The sequence below is a fragment of the Drosophila obscura genome, unplaced genomic scaffold (genome assembly GCF_018151105.1).
Source record: "Drosophila obscura isolate BZ-5 IFL unplaced genomic scaffold, ASM1815110v1 contig_25, whole genome shotgun sequence".
In the NCBI taxonomy this organism is placed as follows: domain Eukaryota; kingdom Metazoa; phylum Arthropoda; class Insecta; order Diptera; family Drosophilidae; genus Drosophila; species Drosophila obscura.
Genome location: NW_024542812.1, coordinates 1,574,257 through 1,592,999, shown reverse-complemented (window position 1 = coordinate 1,592,999; position 18,743 = coordinate 1,574,257). Strand labels below are relative to the sequence as shown.

General features: G+C 43.3%; 1 protein-coding gene across 1 annotated transcript in view; it reads left to right on the top strand.

The window, feature by feature from the left end:
- The first annotated feature begins 345 nt into the window (after nt 1-345).
- LOC111079933 (matrix metalloproteinase-2) overlaps nt 346-18,743 on the top strand; it is a 79,932-nt gene continuing 61,534 nt past the window's right edge. The window contains 3 exon segments of the mRNA XM_041594260.1: nt 346-1,656; nt 17,896-17,997; nt 18,182-18,384. Of these exon segments, the coding sequence (XP_041450194.1) occupies nt 1,483-1,656; nt 17,896-17,997; nt 18,182-18,384 (479 nt within the window). The 5' untranslated portion in view covers nt 346-1,482.

Genomic DNA, 18,743 nt, shown 5'->3' with positions numbered 1-18,743 from the left:
CTCCTCGAGATGTTCTCCTATTCGACTTCGGTGCAGATCACACACAGAGCGAGAACGGGAATTCCTCACCTGGTATAAATACACCTTCGTGTCACCCACATCGATCTCTCACATCTCTCTCCAAACCACTGCCTCTTTATCACTTCGGCTGCACAGCAATCTCCCAGAGAGAGGAAGAGAGTTACAACAATTGCACCAAAAGACGCGTCTTATCCTTAGTTAATCAGCGCATTACAACATGCTCTCTGGTCTCTGATCTCCGACGCTCTCTCTCTTTCCGACTCTGGCTCTCCGCTCGTTTAATTGACCAGGCAGGCCAACCAGCAGCGTCGTTTCCAGTCAAGAGTCACTCTTTCCAGACGGTTTGCGCGGAGCGGTACCCGCCGCACTGTAACGCGAAATAAATAATTCAAACGCGATTTTGATACATACACAGGAATTATAGGCAGGAATAATAAACGCCACACCGTAATACGAATAAAGACGCATCGGAAGAGAGGCGTATGTTTTCGTTGTTCTTGCTGCAGTGAGTGTGTCGCCGCCTACTTCTCTTCTTTTGTGAGGCAAACAAAAGCCATCCGTCAACGTGTGTGTGTGTGTGTGCGTGTGCGTGTCGTGTGCGTGTGTGAGAGCGAGTGGGTTTCGGATCGGCACTGGAATCCGCATCGGGATCGGGACGGTGCTCCGAACAACAAAGGCTCCCTCCCTCCTCTTTGTAAATAGTACGTCGCGTGCCAATTGAATTGTGTTCTTGTTGTTGCAACAGAAAGCAGTAATGGAAATGGAATAACATAAGCTAATGTGTATTTAATAGTGCGTCGTCTCGTGTGTCTTGCAAAGTTTAAATTTAATCCATTATTCCAACACATACATACATACAAGGCTCCCCCACCACGCCACACCAGGAACACTCCCAACACAGCGGCCACTAGCCCTGGTTCTCCTTCCACTTTTGCCCCTTCCAAGGCACACATTGTGTGCGTCATTCATATGTAAAAGAGGAGCAGGAGTTAAGCAGAGAGAGAAAGCTGAAGGAATAACGGGAAGACGAGCTGGACAAAGAGCGCGCTCCAGGAACAAAAGGAAAGAACAGCTGGAAAGCAGTCGCGGTTCACAGACGAAGAACTTGGCCACAACAAACCCGAAAGAAGAAGAAACACGAAACAAAACAAAGCAAACTATAACCCCCGACCACCACCACTGGCCACTGCGCTTAGTTCTTGCTTCCGTTGCTTCTGCAGCTGTTTTTGCCACTGGCGCTGGTGCCACTGCGCGTGTGTCAACCCTCGCGGCCGCGTCCAAACGAAAATTAACAAACAAAAAAGTGAAAGAAGTTCAATTTACAATTACGAATCGTTAGTCCAACACCGAAATTAATTCCAGTCCGAAAAAGGGAGTAAACTCCTATTTAGTGAAGTAAAGTGAACGGTTTTTTTTTTGGTCCCAACAAATAAAAGAGCTAAAAACAAAAACGAAAAAGAAATGTGTTCCACATGTGTCGGCAGCCTGCTGCTGCTGGCTCTACTGGTTGCACAGACATGCACCGCCATTCAGGATCTGCCCCCCGAGCACCAAAAGCATGCAGAAGAGGAGCAAAACGACGTGCAGAGTGGGCGGGCCGGCAAGCCGAAGAGCGTCATCTCTGAGGATCTTATGGTGAGTGTGGGTTGTGGATTGTATTCCATGTATGGAAAGAACTGATTCCACTCTCCATAAAATGTGCTCTTTGGGATGGAATATCTTAGATAAATACCACTTTCAATGAAGTTTAAATGGAACCAATCAGTTGGTGAATGAATGGCTGTAGCAACATTTCACACAATTCCGAATCTATGCAAAAATATTCAAAATATTTATTCAGAATGTGGAAAAGTTAATAAAAACGAACTGCTGCAATCGCCGCAGTGCAGTGACATAAATAATTAACCATTATGGATCTGCGTGGAAGAGAAACCAAAATTAAATTCCCAACATAAGAGAGAAATATATTTATATGGTAAATAGAGAAAGAGGGAGAGAGAGACAGAAAGAAATGCATGCAGCCAGTCAGCCGGAGGTCAGTCCACACAACAGCTGAAAATATAATCAACATGCAGCAAACAGGCCAATGCAATGCTCATTGCTGCTGCAGTTTCAGTTGCTGCTTCAGTTGCAGTTGCAGTGGCGGTGGCAGTTGCAGTGGCAGTCATTCATTCATTCCGCGCTCTCCCTCATGTCCGTATACGGAATATATGCATATTCCAGGCAGAGCGTCGGGGCGGGGAAACGGGGCAACCATCAAGATAAGGCGATTCCAAAGGCAGCGGACGCCGTGCCCCCATCGAGACTGCTTCTGCTGCAGCGGCCTCTCATAGGCCTGACCCCAAAATCCCAAAATGGTCTATACATGCCACGTACAGTGCGTATCGAAATTGTAAGACGCCTCAAAATGTTGGCCGAAAATGATTTGGATATGTTTCTGTACTTAATCGTAAACAATACCAAATTTATTATTAAAAAATTATTTTTTTCGTATCAGTTCACTCATGAAAAACTACGTACATGTTTCGAAGTGGTATTACACCACTGTAACGCACTGTTCACTGTGTGTGCATTCATTTGGTACAAGAAATGAGGGCCAGACCCCCCCTATCCAACCGCCGTTCCGTTCGTTCCCCAGTCTGGGTGGCGAGTGTGTGTGGAGCCCCCATATGCACAATGCACGCTTATTGTTTCGGCGGGGCCTGCATCCTCAGTGGCACTCGATGCATTTGTGTGCTCGAGAATGTGGCTCCACGATAGGACATTTGCTTGTGGCTCGGTCTTGTGTGGATAGAGTTAATGAGCGCGGGCGCCTTTTTAATCAAAATAACAAAATATGAGCAATTTATTCTTGGATTTTCCTTCCTTTCTTTCGCCTGTTCGTCCCTGTGTGTGTGTGTGTGTGCCAAGGAGTCGCCGTGGCAAGTTCTTAAAGGCGCGCCAGGACGTTGAACTTCTCGCCGATGAGTCAGCAGGGGCACCACCAGACAGAGGCCTGGGCGGACAGGATGGCACTACTGTTTATGTATGCGAGGCGGTCGGCTCGAAAGTTGGCATTTATTAAAGTGCGAAAATGGTAATTGGAAGGAAGGGAGGAAGGAGGGAAGGAAGGGTCTCTTCCTCAACAAAATATGAAAGAATAAAAATAAGCAGAGAAAGCGGAAGAAATGGTATAGGGAGCGTCGGCGGTCGACCTCCGAGGTGCCCGCATATTGTTTATTTAGTAAGGATATCGAAGGCAATGGATGGATGTCCCAGCCGCCGCTTGAGTGGTGGGATGTGCAAACATATGTGCCATATAAAGTGTACATATGTACATACATATATGTATACAGGGACATATATGGAGCATTTGTAGGGAGTGTAGCAGTAGTAAGTAGAGAGAGCGCAAAACAGAGAGTGAAACAAAACTGAGAAAGAACTGAGAACAGAGCTAAAGCTGCTGCCACGATGCTGCTGCTGCTGCTGCTGCTGTCGTCGTCGTCGTCGTCGACGTCTTCGTCTGGCGGCTATGTGTCGCCAGCTAGGCGCTGCCGTATGCGCCATAGCCTCCCGCTCGGTTCAATAAACGCACTCATACACACACACACACAGACTGCCAACGAATTGTTCGCATACACTCACGCACTGGCAGTCTCAGTCTCAGTCGCTGTCGCGCTTATGAATGGCGTGTAATCAAATGAAATGATGAAAACGGGTGGCAAAAGACGTGTTGGTGGGGGGAAGTAAGACGTTGCGGGTGCAGCAGGGTCACGGCATACCCCAGCGGAAGTTGTGCGGAAAATACTGTACTAGAAAGTGAAGTTAACTTTATCTTTCTCTCTCGCTCTCTCGCTCTCTGCCCACACGAGCAGACCACAAAACACACATTTGCATATCCACACGCACTTCAGTTCTATATATACATACATTTGTATGTACATATGTACGTACAATATATTCTTGCTCCCACTGACACTGAGACACTCTCACTCTGGAGACACAGAGTGGATCTACAGAAAGGGAGTGGGAGAGGGACAGCGGAGAGCCCTAACAAACTGTTGCAAATTTACTTTCAAGTTCTCGCAAAATTCTAATTGGCAAAACTCATGGAAATGGAGCAGGAACTCCAGAAGGAAGTCGTCTTGTCATCAACAGAATTTTGTGGACTGTCCAACTTTTATTTGTACTTAAATGATTGGTGATTGCTGTATGCGGGGGAGGATGTACATAAATAAATGCATATGTATGTACATATCCATCATATGCATGTGTCTATATAGAGGAATGATGGAATGAATCGGGGAAACAGGTGGATTCTATTCTTCTGCCATAGAATTTTTAATGTTTCCATATGGAACTCTTTAGGGATTTCATTGGAAAAGTAAGTATTTAATTTAAAATACTTTTTCGGTGGGTTTTAATCTTTCAAATATGTATTCCTGCTTACATATTTTCCACAGTATATTTCCATTCTTATCAATTCTCATAAATTCTGTGGAATGTAATCTTTGAGAAAGAGAAAAAATTTATTTTCAAATTTTGATATTTTTATATTTATTAAGATTTATACGGAAATCAGTACCAGAACAGTATCAAAAAGTTCTGTGACTGTATGAAACAATTATACCAAAATTGTCAACTGTGTCAGAGACACCTCTCTGAGAGGAGTGCCGATCCATTCCATTCCCGTTCCCCAAAAGGAAAGCCATAAACAGTATTAAAATTATTCATAAACATTCACCGCATTACTCATATATAATGGATCCATTGTGAGGAGCCTACAAAACTGTCAGAGAGGAAGGCAGTTCCTCAAAAACATCCCTCGTCCGCCTCCTCTTTGGGAATGCAATTAATGCAGTTGATGCCGCTGATGGGCTGGGGGCATTCGAACGAATTTTCGTTGATTGTTTTATGGCTTCCTGGTAGGGGGAGAGGCCCGTCTCGGCCCAGCTCGTCCGTCCGCCAGAACTTCCAATTCGATCGGTTTTATGGGCAGCACTCAAAAAAACAATACAGTGAGCCGGCGTACCAATAAATGTATGCCTCTTAAATAGGGCTTATATGACAGTTCTTGGAGCGCCAGTTGAATGCACTAAGCGACGACAGAGAGCGAGAGAGGGAGAGAAAGAGAGAGATACAGAATTTTGATCGTATAAATGTCAGCTCCATATGCGATAATCAGAAACAGGAAAAGAGTGGCAGATCCGAGACTTGAAACAGATTAAATGTGCTGTTATTAATTAACACAAAATGCTGCTGAGTCACTGTTGCAACTGGGGGGGGAAAGCTTTAATAAATTGAGTAGCACATTAACGTGATTATCAATTACAATAAAAGATATTTCCGTTGACAGTGCTGACTGTTGACTGTTACTGTTGTTTCGTTGGAATAAATTTACATTATTTTAAGGCACAAGTAATTTGTCAGTCAGTCAGCAGTCAGCAGTCAGCAGAGGTGTACGAATAACGAATATCTGTTTATCCCAGTGACAAATGCCACTTGACACTAGTACCTACTTGTGTGTGCAAATGCGTTAATGAGCATCGGAATCTGCTAACTGAAATGATTCGATACGTTTCGAGAGCAGGAAATTCCACTTACCAGCTACCGCCTTGTGACTAATAATTTAATAGGATTTTTGTAAAATTTTTGCACAAAATATAAATGAGAACTGGCAGCTTACTGGTTTTTTTTTAACCATAGAATTATATTGGTCAGTATATGTATTCACAACAAAAATATATATAAAACATTTAAATACAGTTTGCATAATTTAAATTTAAATATTTCCTTATATGTTTTTGCAACTTCAATCTAACTTCTGTTATTCGGACATCCCATTTCCTAATTAGAGCAGTTTTCAAAAGGGGGTAAACCACTCTTTTCCAACCAACAACAACAACTTTAATCAAAGGACTTTTCTGGTCAGTCATGCAACATCATGCAACCTGTCGTCATAAGAGCTTTTATTTATTTTTTTATTAAATTTCGCTTTCCATACAAAACAAGAGAGGATTTTGACAGGAAGCGATAGACGAAGCATTAGATACCCTTGCAGCTCCATTCGCTTGTGCATAGATTATGACCGATTTTAATACCTCCATATATAATTATAATCTATTTATGTCTATGTACATACATATGTGGAATGTGATACAGCATATACTCTGTGCGTTCTGTGCGTTCGGTGCGTTGGCAAACGCCATTCCAATAATCATATTCGCCTCTCTCCTCACAGCAAAGGGTATGGACAAAGTGAAGTTTTATTTTCTATTTATTTTTTTTTAATTGTGTCACGTAGGTAACTGCATTGGGCCATAGAAAAATCCTGCATCCTTTTTAGCAGCAACAGCAGCAGCAGTGGGGAAACAACAAAAACCAAAATGGAAAATACAGCGAGCTGTGTACTCCTACCTGTTTGTGTGTGTGTGTGTGTGTGTGTGGGGGCTGTGTGGCTGCTGCTGCACGCATTGAAATTCAAAGAGCGGAAATATTTTCGAGCCGAGCACAAGAACAAATAATTCCCAATTTGCATTGGCCAAAAGAGTACGCGGAATGCACAAAAAACTCCGCCGCGAATACCAATGAATAGTGCTGCAGGAAAAGCAAAAAACAAAATAGGCCTATAGAAAATGTAATCGAGATGGGGCTTACCTGTAAATGGGGATTCATATTTAAGCTGAACGGACGCCCAACGAGAGATTTCTCTAAATGTGTCGCAGAGGCACGTGTTCCCTCTGTACTGTGTATACCCCTTGGGCACGTGGTATCTCCATGGAAACGTGCTTGTTTCACCTAAAACAGAAATCAAAGTATATAGGAAGTATTGCCAGTTGTTTATATACACGATTAATATTCTAAATTAAAAGCTGATAACAGAAAACAGTTCCAGAATCCCAGAGGAAACACTCAGCTTACAGATAAGCCCCTAGACTACGTTCCGTTCCCAAGAAAAGCACAGGCTTTCGGCTTTCGGCTCTCCGTTCTCGATCCCATTATCATTATCATTGTTGTTGCTTTTATAGTATAATTCATTAATTTTTATGTGCCATTGATTGATTTTTAATGTCATTGTGGAAGAAGGGGAATGGGGAAAGGAGAAACGCAGAGACCGGATAGAGGAATCGCGGAGTGGCATCGTCTGGCCAACCCACGGCGTATGATTGATGCATTTATGCTGATTTTCCTTCTCTGCTTTCCCCTGTTCTCCGCGCTTTTCTCTCTGTTTTATGCACTTTGAGTATCTCCATCATTATGGAATCGCGTACCCAAATATGAGCCATTTGTTGTGCATACAAAATTTTGACAGTCTCCCCACGAGAACTGCAGACTGAGACGGGCACTGAGTCTCAATCTGCATGCACATTAGCCCTCTCCTCCCAGATCCCCGTCAGCCACGCCAACGCGGATATGCGGACACCAATCTCAGTCATCGCTGTCACACACGAATACGAATACGAATACGAATTTGCTCGTGGCATGTCCATTGTGTGGTTGCACAATTTTTGGGTTAGAAATGACAATGATTCATGCCACACTAAGGGCCAAGAGAGGTGGCAGTGGCAGTGGCAGTGGTGTTGTTGGCGCCTGATGATGCTATCTACTTAGGTGAAATCCTTGGCAAATTTGTTGGGAACAAAAGTATGGAACGAGAAAAGGAGAAGCATAGTGGGGATGGGGAAACTACTCACGACAATAAAGGGAAAAATAAAACAGAAAGGATGAATGGGAATGTGTATGTTTAAAGGCAAGGAACACCTGATGGCAACCAAAAGAAGAACTTTTCTCTGCATATAATTGCTTGCCATATTACAGCACATTACTCTTGGTTATAAGAGAAGATTATGATAGAATCAACTACCATAGATACCCGTTTTTATGCCCGAAAATCAACTGTTTTTGTAGATTTATTTTGACTGAATAAAAGTCTTCCTTCATAACTTCATATCGAATAGGATTTGACAGTCTCTCTACCCTCCCAAGCCACAAATATGTGTCGCAATATTCCCCACATAATGCAGACCTCTTTATGTAAACATACAATATATATAATGCATATGTACATACATAAATACATATCACAACATATCAATCAAGAAGTGAATGCTGACAAAAAAAAAAAGGGAAGACGAATGCATTATCGGAATTGCACAATCGGTTACAGTTATTGTCTGTCTGTCTGTCTGTGTGTGTGTGTGTGTATGTTTGTGGAAAGTTTTTCGCTTTATCTTCGGCGACCGGCACTTCCACTGGGGAAGTGCAACCAAGTAAAGGATGGATATAATACGTACAGGCGAATGTAGGGAGCGGAAACGGGGGGGAAAAGCGACTGGGACAGCCGGACGTCCAGCCATTAGCCGAAATAGAAGAAATTCACACTCCTCTCTCACCCACCCACACACACACACACACACACCTTCGTCGCTGACACTCTAGTATGCAGATTTTTTCGCCTTGCCTTTCGGCTAACGGTTTTTAATGGTTCCGCGCGAACAGGGGCGAGGTAGAATGAATAAAAGTGCAATAAATCCAAGAGAATTTCGAACAAAACAAATAAGAAGGAGAGAGTCGAGCAGTACCGACTATCAGATACCCAGTACACACACGGAAGTGCATTCTAATAGAAATTGAATGCGTAAGCTTATATTCCCTTTGTTATTCCAGCAATAATTCGTATTAAACAGCTGGATAAGGTCGGCAATCATTTTATATTCCATAAAAATAAATATTTTAAATATTTAAATTGATGGCATTATATTTTTAAAATTTTCAATGGGTTTTCGCTTGTGAAGGCGTCTTTTATGTTCAACGACATTCGGTAAAGAACGCTTCTGTTGCATACAGCTTTACGCATACAACATACCTTGCTTGAACTAAAACTGTATAGGGTAGTAAAACGTCCGGTGGAAGTGCATAAATAAATGTATAGCATCTAGAGAGAAATTTGTTGGGATAAATTCTAAGGTCTCGTAATGTGAAAAAGGGCGACTGCTGTTGCTGCTGTTGCTGCTGTTGCTGCTGTTGCTTCTGCTGCTGCACAAAAGAATTATAAACAACAACCAAAAAAAAAAAAACAATGTAAAAAGCAATTGGATTTGACCCAGATTCATTGCCTTCCCTTCGTGTTGTTTCGTTCCCATTTTTGCCTCTGTTTTCGGGCTGTGCTTTTTTGTTTTCTTTCTGTTTTCTGTGTTTTCTGTGTTTTGTATTAATTATCACATTTTCGTGCTTCGACGCGCGCTTTTGATTGCAGCAGCAAATACAACAAAATACACACAAAAGCAATACAAAAGCAGCAGAAACAACCGAAAACAACAGAAAACAAGAATCAAGAGCATATGGACATACATATGTATATACAATATATAAAAACAATTCTGCTTCGATTTATTTATTTTCGGTGAGAATGTGGCAGCTAACGGCAGTTTGTTGAGCCCCCCAGCAGCAGCTGCAGGGGGCCCGTCAGGGAGACAGAGAGAGAGAGAGAGAGAGAGAGAAAGAGGGAGAAAGCCAGAGGAAATGAAAAATATTTGACATTTTGGCAAGAATCTGAGTTGGTTTTAATGATGCCACATGATGCCACATGATGCAGCATTGAAGCAGCATCAGCAGCAGGAGACAGACCTTTTCCAGCGAAATTCTGTGGATTCTTGCAATCTGTTGCAACAGCCACAAACAGTGACAACAGCAACAGCAACAGCAACAACAACGATGACAACGCCTTTTTTGGGTTACATTTGTGCAGCGTGCAGCAAGTTTCCTTTTAAGCGTGTGTTGCCTGTGCCATCAATTATGCTATGCGGCAGCATGTTGCCCCAAACGAGAGTCGGTGAAGTCAGCCTCAAAGTCAGATTCAGCTGCAGTCCGTCCCAGCCTCGGCCTCAGCTTCAGGCCCAAAGATGGTATGTAGGTGTATCCATGTATCTGTGTGTCTGTGTGTGTGTGTGTGTGTGCTGCGTGTTTCCGTCACTCAAATGATCCAACAACGCCTTTTGGCTTTTGGTACCTGTTTCTGCCACACCATCCTGAGTCACACCAACATTCCTTTCCTCTCTCACGGTGTCTCTCCCTCGGAAGCTGCGGTTCAAAGTGCACAAATATTGACCAACTCATTTGGCCATTTAGCGGGGATTCACTTTACCCGCGACTTGGATACACTCATCCCCCATGATTGCTGCTAATTTCATCAAAAGAGTCGCCACAGAAATGAAACCCAACCCAACCCAAAACGGGTTTAGGCCAGATGACAAAAAAAAAAAAACATTGAATAGCTGAAGTTTAAACGTAATTGGAATCCATAATCGTAGCAGGAGAGTGGAGTCGATAGATCGGCTATACAATAACCAGACCTATAACAGTAGCAGCAGCAGCAGCAAGCAGAGCAGGTTTTTGTTTCTTTATTCACTTTACGGGAGGAAAATGTCGAGATATTAAGCAAATAATTTGCATAGCCAGAAAATCAAAACTAAATGGTGGATCTCAAAGAAATGGAATGTAAATGGTAAATCATTTCATTTAAATACTGAAATTCCTTTGGTTTATCTTGAATCTGCTCGACCGAAGACCCTACTGAGAATCTCTTTAAAGAGCAACAACTTTTTGTCGACGGGTAAGCTACACCCATCAGGCCACCCAATCAAGCCACAAGGGCATTAAATGAATGAAAATATGGCTTTATCAATTGAATTATTAAGCGAATTTATGCCTCAAGCACAAGCTAGGAGCTTGGACTCCAAGGAGGGGCAGGGGCAGGGGCAGCAGGAGCAATATATCATTGACCATATCGGGTTGCTGCTGCTGCTGCAGCTGCCTTAATGTTGCCTCTGCAAATGGTCTTAATGTCAAAAGTTAAACTTAAGCAAAACCTTTCTTAGCGTCGCGCGTTCTACTCCGATTTCCTACTTGCTGCATGAGGTGGGATTTACAGCCCAGAGACAGAGAACAGAGAACAGAACCCACAGCCATATGGTCTCTGCCACACAGACAAAACAATGCACGTTGCAGTGGCACTCGCCTGTGTCCGCACTTGTGATTTCTGTTTATTTAACTGTCGCGTCAAGTCATTGAACGCCTCGATCGAGATTGTATGCAGACCGTAATTATTTATTGAAAATAAAGATTTATTTGTTTATGGCAAAATGCGGAATGCTCCGCGCGAGTTAATCAACATCTGCGCCTCCCCTGGGGGCTGGCTGGGGGAGACCTTGGACTGACGTCTCATCAATGGGATTACAATGCTCCTCGCGAGTCTCCACATGAGTATTCCCTGCGGAGCATCATCCACAGATTATGTTGCTTCAATCTGTGGCTTTGAAGCCTACGTCTCCACGTGCACAACCTTTGTTTTACGTTATTCCCATTTTCTCCATTTTTCCCATTTTTCCCATTTACCATTTAAATTTATATATTTTTTTCCCCCGTTTCTGCTATTTCTACCATTGACGCAAGTTGCTCGGAGGAAACCGCAGGAAATTGATTGGCTGTGGGGGCGGCATGTGGCAGGATGACTTGTTGCTTTCACTATGCGACAAAGTAAATGCGTCAACCTGGCACACCGGCGTACACCGGACTCCCCGAGTCCGCTTGGCGCGAATATCTCATCACTTTCCCATAAAAACGTTCGAACCGCACACCCTCCTGGGGGAGGGAGGAGGAGCAGTGGCACCCGCTCGATACTGCAATTTACGTTCGTTTCTGCGGTCTAATTAAAGTGCAAGCAAAGACTGAACTTGTGGCAAAGTGTCAGCGTCAGTGCCACGGACAGAATGTTGCGTTGCGTGTTGCACCAGCTCTGCGGTCCCCAGATCCATTCATTGGAGGCGCCTCTCCGCTTTTCTTTGGCTTCGCTGTTCGCCGTTCTGATCCCACATTAATCAATGTTGATTTCAATTAATTTAACCATCTCTTCACTCTGCTCTGTCCGTTACTCCCCGTCGGTTCGTCGCTTCGTCCGTTCGTCCGTTCGTCCGTGTGTCTGGCCTTTTATTAAATGTTCCCCGATTGAGGGCGGGAACCTGTGGCCCTCAGAACACATTTAGTTTGTTGTTGTCTAACGCGAGTCCTTTAATTGGATATTTCCAGTCTATAAATTTATGTTGCTCCCAGCTGCCACTCCCAGGCAGATGAACTCGCGGCGCACATTTTTCTTCAGGCAAGAACTTTATGAGACAGCCACAGGAAATGCATGGAAATGGAAATGGAAACGGAAATAGAAACAGGCAATGATCTGGGTTGGGCTCTAAAGCTATATAAAAAAGCCTCTCAGTGTGCCATTGGGAATGGAAATCTCCGCAGGAAAATGTAGATTAGGCAGATGTACGGGTGTCCGTTACGCATCTGGATACCTGTAAGCCTTTTCGTTACCTTTAAGGATTTCTCACGGTTTCCACTTGCCACTTTTTGTTGCACTAGAAGCACTAGAGGCCCCCCAAAAGCCACAAAAGCGAACCATTTCCTGTGGCAGCTGCAGTTGCGGAAACTGCATTTTGGTGCATTTCTCAGATTTGTTTACCTTTGATTTTCGCAGTTTTCCAATCACTGCCTCAATCCGATTACTTTTCAGTTTGAATGTTGTCAATTTTCTTTGCAATTCGAATCCCAATTGTTTGCCACAAGGTGTTGCAATTTCCGGTTAATTCTGTAACCATTTAGTGAGTTTTGTGGCTGCTGCTGCAGTTTCTAATTACTGACCCTGAATAAGTGGCTTTCCTTTCGCCTTGCCACTTGGCAATCCATTTGAGCATTAATGCCATGGAAATGTTCTCCTTATTTTCCGCTTTTGCAGTTGTTGACATGTTTGTGCCATCAATTTGTTTTCTGTGGGCGGGGGAGGGGCGGCCTAAAAGGTGATGCTCATACGAGCACGAGGAGTACCTGTTGTTGTTGTGGCAGTCGGGGAGGAAACCCCATCGAGGACCCATATCCTGTCAACTTGGCCCCAATTTCATGCTTTTTGTGGTTTTGCTCTCCTTGCGGCTCCTGGTGCCTGCTTGCTCCTGTCTGCAGCCTGCCGCCTGCTGCATTTTTCCTTTCCATTTTGCGCATTTGCCCAGAATTTGTTGCCGCTCTCGCTGTGTGTGTGTGTGTGGGGCTGTGCGGTTTAGATGGATGCCCTCGTTTGTTGCAGTTGCTTGTCATTTTTATAGGTTTGTTTGCCGAACCCCAGGCGGACATTGTGTCCGGTGTTCGGTGTCCGGTGGTCGAGGGCGGTCGCCTTCATTTTTATTAGCCCTCTGCCGCATGTGGAGCCGAGAATTATGGCAGGGAGATAAACCAATTTGATTTGTTTGTGTGGGTCCCAAACTCTTGATTAACTGAGAATTTTCCACCCACCCTCTACCCTCTCTTTAGTAATTGACTTCAGATTGACAAAGAAGGGGGAGTATTGGGACGCTAAGAAGGGAAGATACTACAAAAGAAAGGAATACTATAAGGATCGGATCAGTATGAAGGTGTCAGGTGCGGATCCTTACAGCTGCTGTAGTATAAATTTCCCATATCCAGATTCTACAGTGGATAAAAGTTACACAGAGAAGCTTGTTCTCTTTTTTTTGTATGTGGCATGACCCAACCCTACCCTACCCTACCCTACCCCACAAATTGTAATTATAATCCAATAAAATAATAAACATATCGCCCTCGTTCATCGTTTATTGCTCAATTTACTTTCACACTTTCACCGAAGGCCAAGAACTTTTCCCTGTGTCACGAAAACTTAACGAAATTAAGCCCCCAAGAAACAATTATGGAAAGAGTGTGTAGAGTGGGGGGGTGGAGTGGGAAAGCAATATACAATATATATACTTTCTTTCACACTTTCCCCCCCCCATGACCCCCTTAACCATCGTCCCTCGTGGCACTCGCACTTTTCTCAATTGTTTTTCCTGTTATTGGTTTCTGTTATTATATTTTGATAAGATGATTTTGTTTACACGACAAATACTCACGTAGCCATGTTTTACTGTTATTGTTTTTGATACTTCACCGTTCACCGTTCACCTCATCCCCCCATTACCACCCCACCCCACCCCCGAAGGAGCTGCACTCTACACTCTACACTCTCCAGTCTGTTTGCAACCCATTTTTTCCATTTTTCTATTAGTCGGAATCATGGCTTGGCCACGTACCGTCGTACGACTGGGCTGTGCTGTGCTGTGCTGTGCGGTGCCGTCCCCCCCGCACTTCTTTTTGATTTTCAAACACGTAGTAGCTTGGCCGACACAGCATTTCCCATTAAAAACGCAAAGGCCAATGCATAAATGATTGCCACTGGAAGCTCCACCCTCCCCTTACCCAGCAGGGGACTTGTGCAATTCATTCACTCATTCGAAGCACTCGACGCACTCATCCATCCAAGCAGCCAACCATCCAGCCATCCATTCATTCATAACTATGAATTGTAGTTTATTCGTGGTCGTAAAATGTTTGGGCCATGATGATGGCGATCATCAGGCGGCTGGGCTTGAGGCACAGGCACTGGCATTGGCACACCTTGCTTAAGAGATATTTATAGCCAGAAAAAGTCTTCTTCGATTAGCCAAATTGACAATACACTGAGCGAAAATAGAATAGAATTCCCACTCTGAATATGGGAAGGGTTTAATGGTCAACAGGAATTGCATCACTTATAATGATAATTTCTTTCAGTGTAGCTGTGAAGTGCCTCGTCTTCCATTCATTAAGAAACTTTATGCGTCGCTCGCTCTCTGCGACAGACATTCGGCTTCCGCTATATGCCACATTATTCTTCGTGCCCCCACCCCGTCCCTGTCTATGCCCGCCAGCAGCCACATATCATCGATTTTGTTTTTGCATTTCAACATACAAACATAGTTTTTGTTTTTTAATTGATATTGTTTTCGTGTAGCAAAAAGAGAGGTAGATAGATAGAGAGAGAGGGAGAGCAGTACTGTAAGCCATGGGGCATGGGTCGGAGGCACGTTATATGAATTTCAATTTGTTTTGAGTGTGTGCGTGGGGCGCTTTCTTACGTTTACGTTACTTTTGCGAAGCATAGCCGAGTCTTATGCTGCTGCTGACGCACTCCCAGCAACGTGACTATCCATAAGGGAGGGGGCGGATCTAACTTTTTTCGTGACGCACATTTTGCTGCGCAATCTGTGCCACATACTGCCGTTGGCTCCCGTTCCCCTGATCCCTTACCTGTTAACAACAGCACTGGACTCAATGTCAGGTTTATTTCCATTGCTGCCCCTTCCTGTTTCCCGCTTGCCACTGCGTGTGTCTGTGGGGCATCAAATAGAAGCTCCTGCTGCTGCCAGGCTGTGAGGGTTACATCGTCAAAGCGAGTAATGGCTTAGTGAAATAACAAATAAAACGGAGAATGAAAAATGCAAAATAAAAAACGCAAGGAGCACTGCAAAGGTTGCCCCTAGCCCAAGGACCACCAACGGAAACGGCAATGGAAAAGGTAACAACAATAGCCATAGCACGGAACAAGAAAAAGTAAAAGAAAAAAACTATGTGTAGGTGCATCGGAAAGTTGAAAGAAAGTCACTTGATAAGCTTCATTTACACCGCAAAATGATGCTGCGCATCGCTGTTGAGTGTTACGTTTAAGCGTTAAGCAACAGTCGCCTCCCCCCGACCCCGACCACCCACCCACAGCCACACCCACACAAAAGAAATAAGGATTCCAATCGCATTGTGTTCTGCGAACAAAGCTACAGCTGAGCTGCTGCCACCGTTAACCGTTCCGTGAAGCAGTCATAACGGTACCTGATGCAGTCCAGCTAAGGCTACGCTAAGACTCTCCTGGGACTCTGCTGAACTCTCTCTTAAAGGCTTTGCTAATTGGGTTTCTCTTTACCGGAGACCAGAAAGGAAAGTGAAAAAAATCCAAAAGTCCGGGCAAAATTAGTTTAACTAAAGGATCCTGTACACCTAAAGAAAAGTGGCCTAGCAAAACGAAACCCACCCACAATTGAATTAAATATTCGATTTTGATATCGAAATGGAATTCAATTTGAAACATAAATATACTAAAAAAAAACATACACGACTTTAAAACTTATGTAAGAATTTAAGTATTTAAAATATTACATATTAGGGAAATATATTTAATCAAAATACAATAATTTATTTTAAATATGAAATATAATTAGATAAAATATTTCATATGAAATATTCCATAAAAATCTCCATTCTCGTTGCAAATATATTGGTATAAATTTTGAAATCTACAAATCTGAAGTGCCACTATTCAATTCTCTGGTCTTGTTTCTCTGGGAGTAAAATAAACACTGAAATCAATAGATCTCCCCCGAACCACAGTATTTTCCCACATTCTGATTGCATGGGCTGTTTCCTTTTTTTGTTTTTTAATAAATCAATACAATGTTCGTACATTATTTTACATATTTTTTCCAATGCTTTTTCCATTGAAACAATTTCCATAATTACGTTGCAACGCGTTGACCAAAACTTTTTAACTTTTCAATGCTTTCGGATGCCACACACGAGCAGGAAAGTTTTCAGCAGCAGTCAAACGATGAAACGCAAAGTGGATAAGCCATTCATCGGATCGATAAATCTCAACTACATAATCGGGGCGACACACACACACACACCCCACACACATCACGTTCTCTTGTATATAAGAATGACAATGGCACCCACTACTATACTGACTGGGTCTCTCTCTCTCTCTCCCTCGTCTCTGCTCTACCCGGAATATTGGCTAACGATTCTTTTCATGAAATTTTCAAATCGTTGGTTCGATTCAAAAGTTTGCTTTCTTTGGGAATCGACTGACAATAACAAGTAAGGCAAAAATCGAATATTTGTCCATCATGCAGTCAGGACAGGGTGGCTGTGTGTGTGTGGGGGAAAATGGTGCGAGTGTGACAATTTTCTTATCTGTGTGAAGGGAAGGGAAGGGTGGGGAAAATTTAATTTACAGGTCACGTAATTCGCTGGTGTATGTGTCAAGTTTTATCCCCCCGCTCGTGGCTCCCCCTTTGGTTATGGGAGTACGAGTACGGTTGGGGGGGAGCGGGAGGGTTTTGTTTGCGAATAAATACTCGTGTATGCCCGCACTCAATGTACAAAAATATGTAAATCGAGAGACAGGCAGCGCTCACATATGGCCAGGGAATCGAATCGAATCGAATCGAGTTGAGTTCTATTTGTGTTTTGTATTTTCTACTGTCACACTGTACAGATATGCGACTGGGACCCAATCCCAATACATATGCAGATAAACCATATGTAAAAGTAACATTGCTGGAGCATAGAATCCCACAAGTGAAGAAGATACTTAAATAAAAGGCCAGAGACAGGGTCGAGGTTTTTGGTTGAAATTATTGATTCGAGCATAAATAGCATAATTCTCGAATATGTATGCAAGTGAAAGATCAAAGAAGAAAACACTCCTACGTGATTAAAAGTCCAACAGATGAGAAAATGACCCAGAAGGATATTCCCCTGCCAAGCCCTCGAGAGCCTCAGCCTCTCTCTCTCTGTCTCGCTCTCATTCCATCGACATTTTCTTGCACTTTTTTCCGGTGGCATACTTTTTGGCTTATTAATGTTAAAGTTTTTGTTGTTGTTGCTGCTGCTGCTGCTGCTGCTGCTGTATCTGGCGTTGCTTTTATCATTAACTTTATGCAAAAACTTTTGCTTCTCTTTTTTTGGTAGGGTTTTTTCCCATTTTGGGCTGGGGGTAGGGTTTGTTTTTTTTTGTTTGTTGTTTTTCCTTGGTACTATTTGCAAACGACAAACAGTTTGGCTCACAAAACCACCGGCCTGGCCATATGGCAGACATCTGCATTGTTGTTGCCACTGAGATACTCGTCTACCTTTGGCACACTTCCCTAATGTATCTCTACCCATCTAACCATCTCTGCCATTTCCATTCCATCCTCCTTGCAGTACAATTACCTCATGCAGTTTGATTATCTGCCCAAGTCGGATCTCGAAACGGGAGCCCTGCGCACCGAGAAGCAGCTGATAGATGCAATACGGAGTCTCCAGGTATGTACACACCACCCAACATCCCACCCCCAACCCTCCCCAATTTCTATTATGCCCGATTTCACAAGCAACATTACTGTTCTACTTGCCACTGCTGCTGCTGCTGCCGCTGCTGCTGTTGCCTACCTTCCATCCACAATGCCACATCTTGTGTCCTGTACTCCTGTGGCGACGGTGGCGGCAGTCTTTTGGCAAGATTCCAGTTACGGGCGAAATCGACGCTGCTACGGCCAGGCTAATACAGCAGCCCCGCTGCGGTGTGGGCGACAAGAGGTACGCGTATAATTTCTCCCCCGACAATCTGGATCATGACAATGGCATTAGTGTACGTGTGCGGCGTTATGTCCTGCAAGGACCCAAATGGGCCAAAACGGATCTAACATGGAGGTGAGTCACTCGTCTTTATATATATATATATATGTGCCTACATGCCTCTAAGACAAATGATGGCAAATCAGTTTGAAATTACCATTAATTGTGAGTATTGAGATATGTGTAATTATAAACCGATTCATAAATATCTCATATCTCATAAATGGAAGTTTTAAATCAATTTAAATTTAAAAACATTTCGAAATAAATATTCCATGTCTGTTTCTGTTGATATAGAATTGGAAAGTTTGCCATTAAATTCGTAATAAATTTCAAATAAATATAAAAAAGCTGCACTAATTTCAAACTTAACTTAAAAAGGAAAAATTAATGTATGAATTTTGCCCTGATTAAATCGCGGCATTCATTATGAT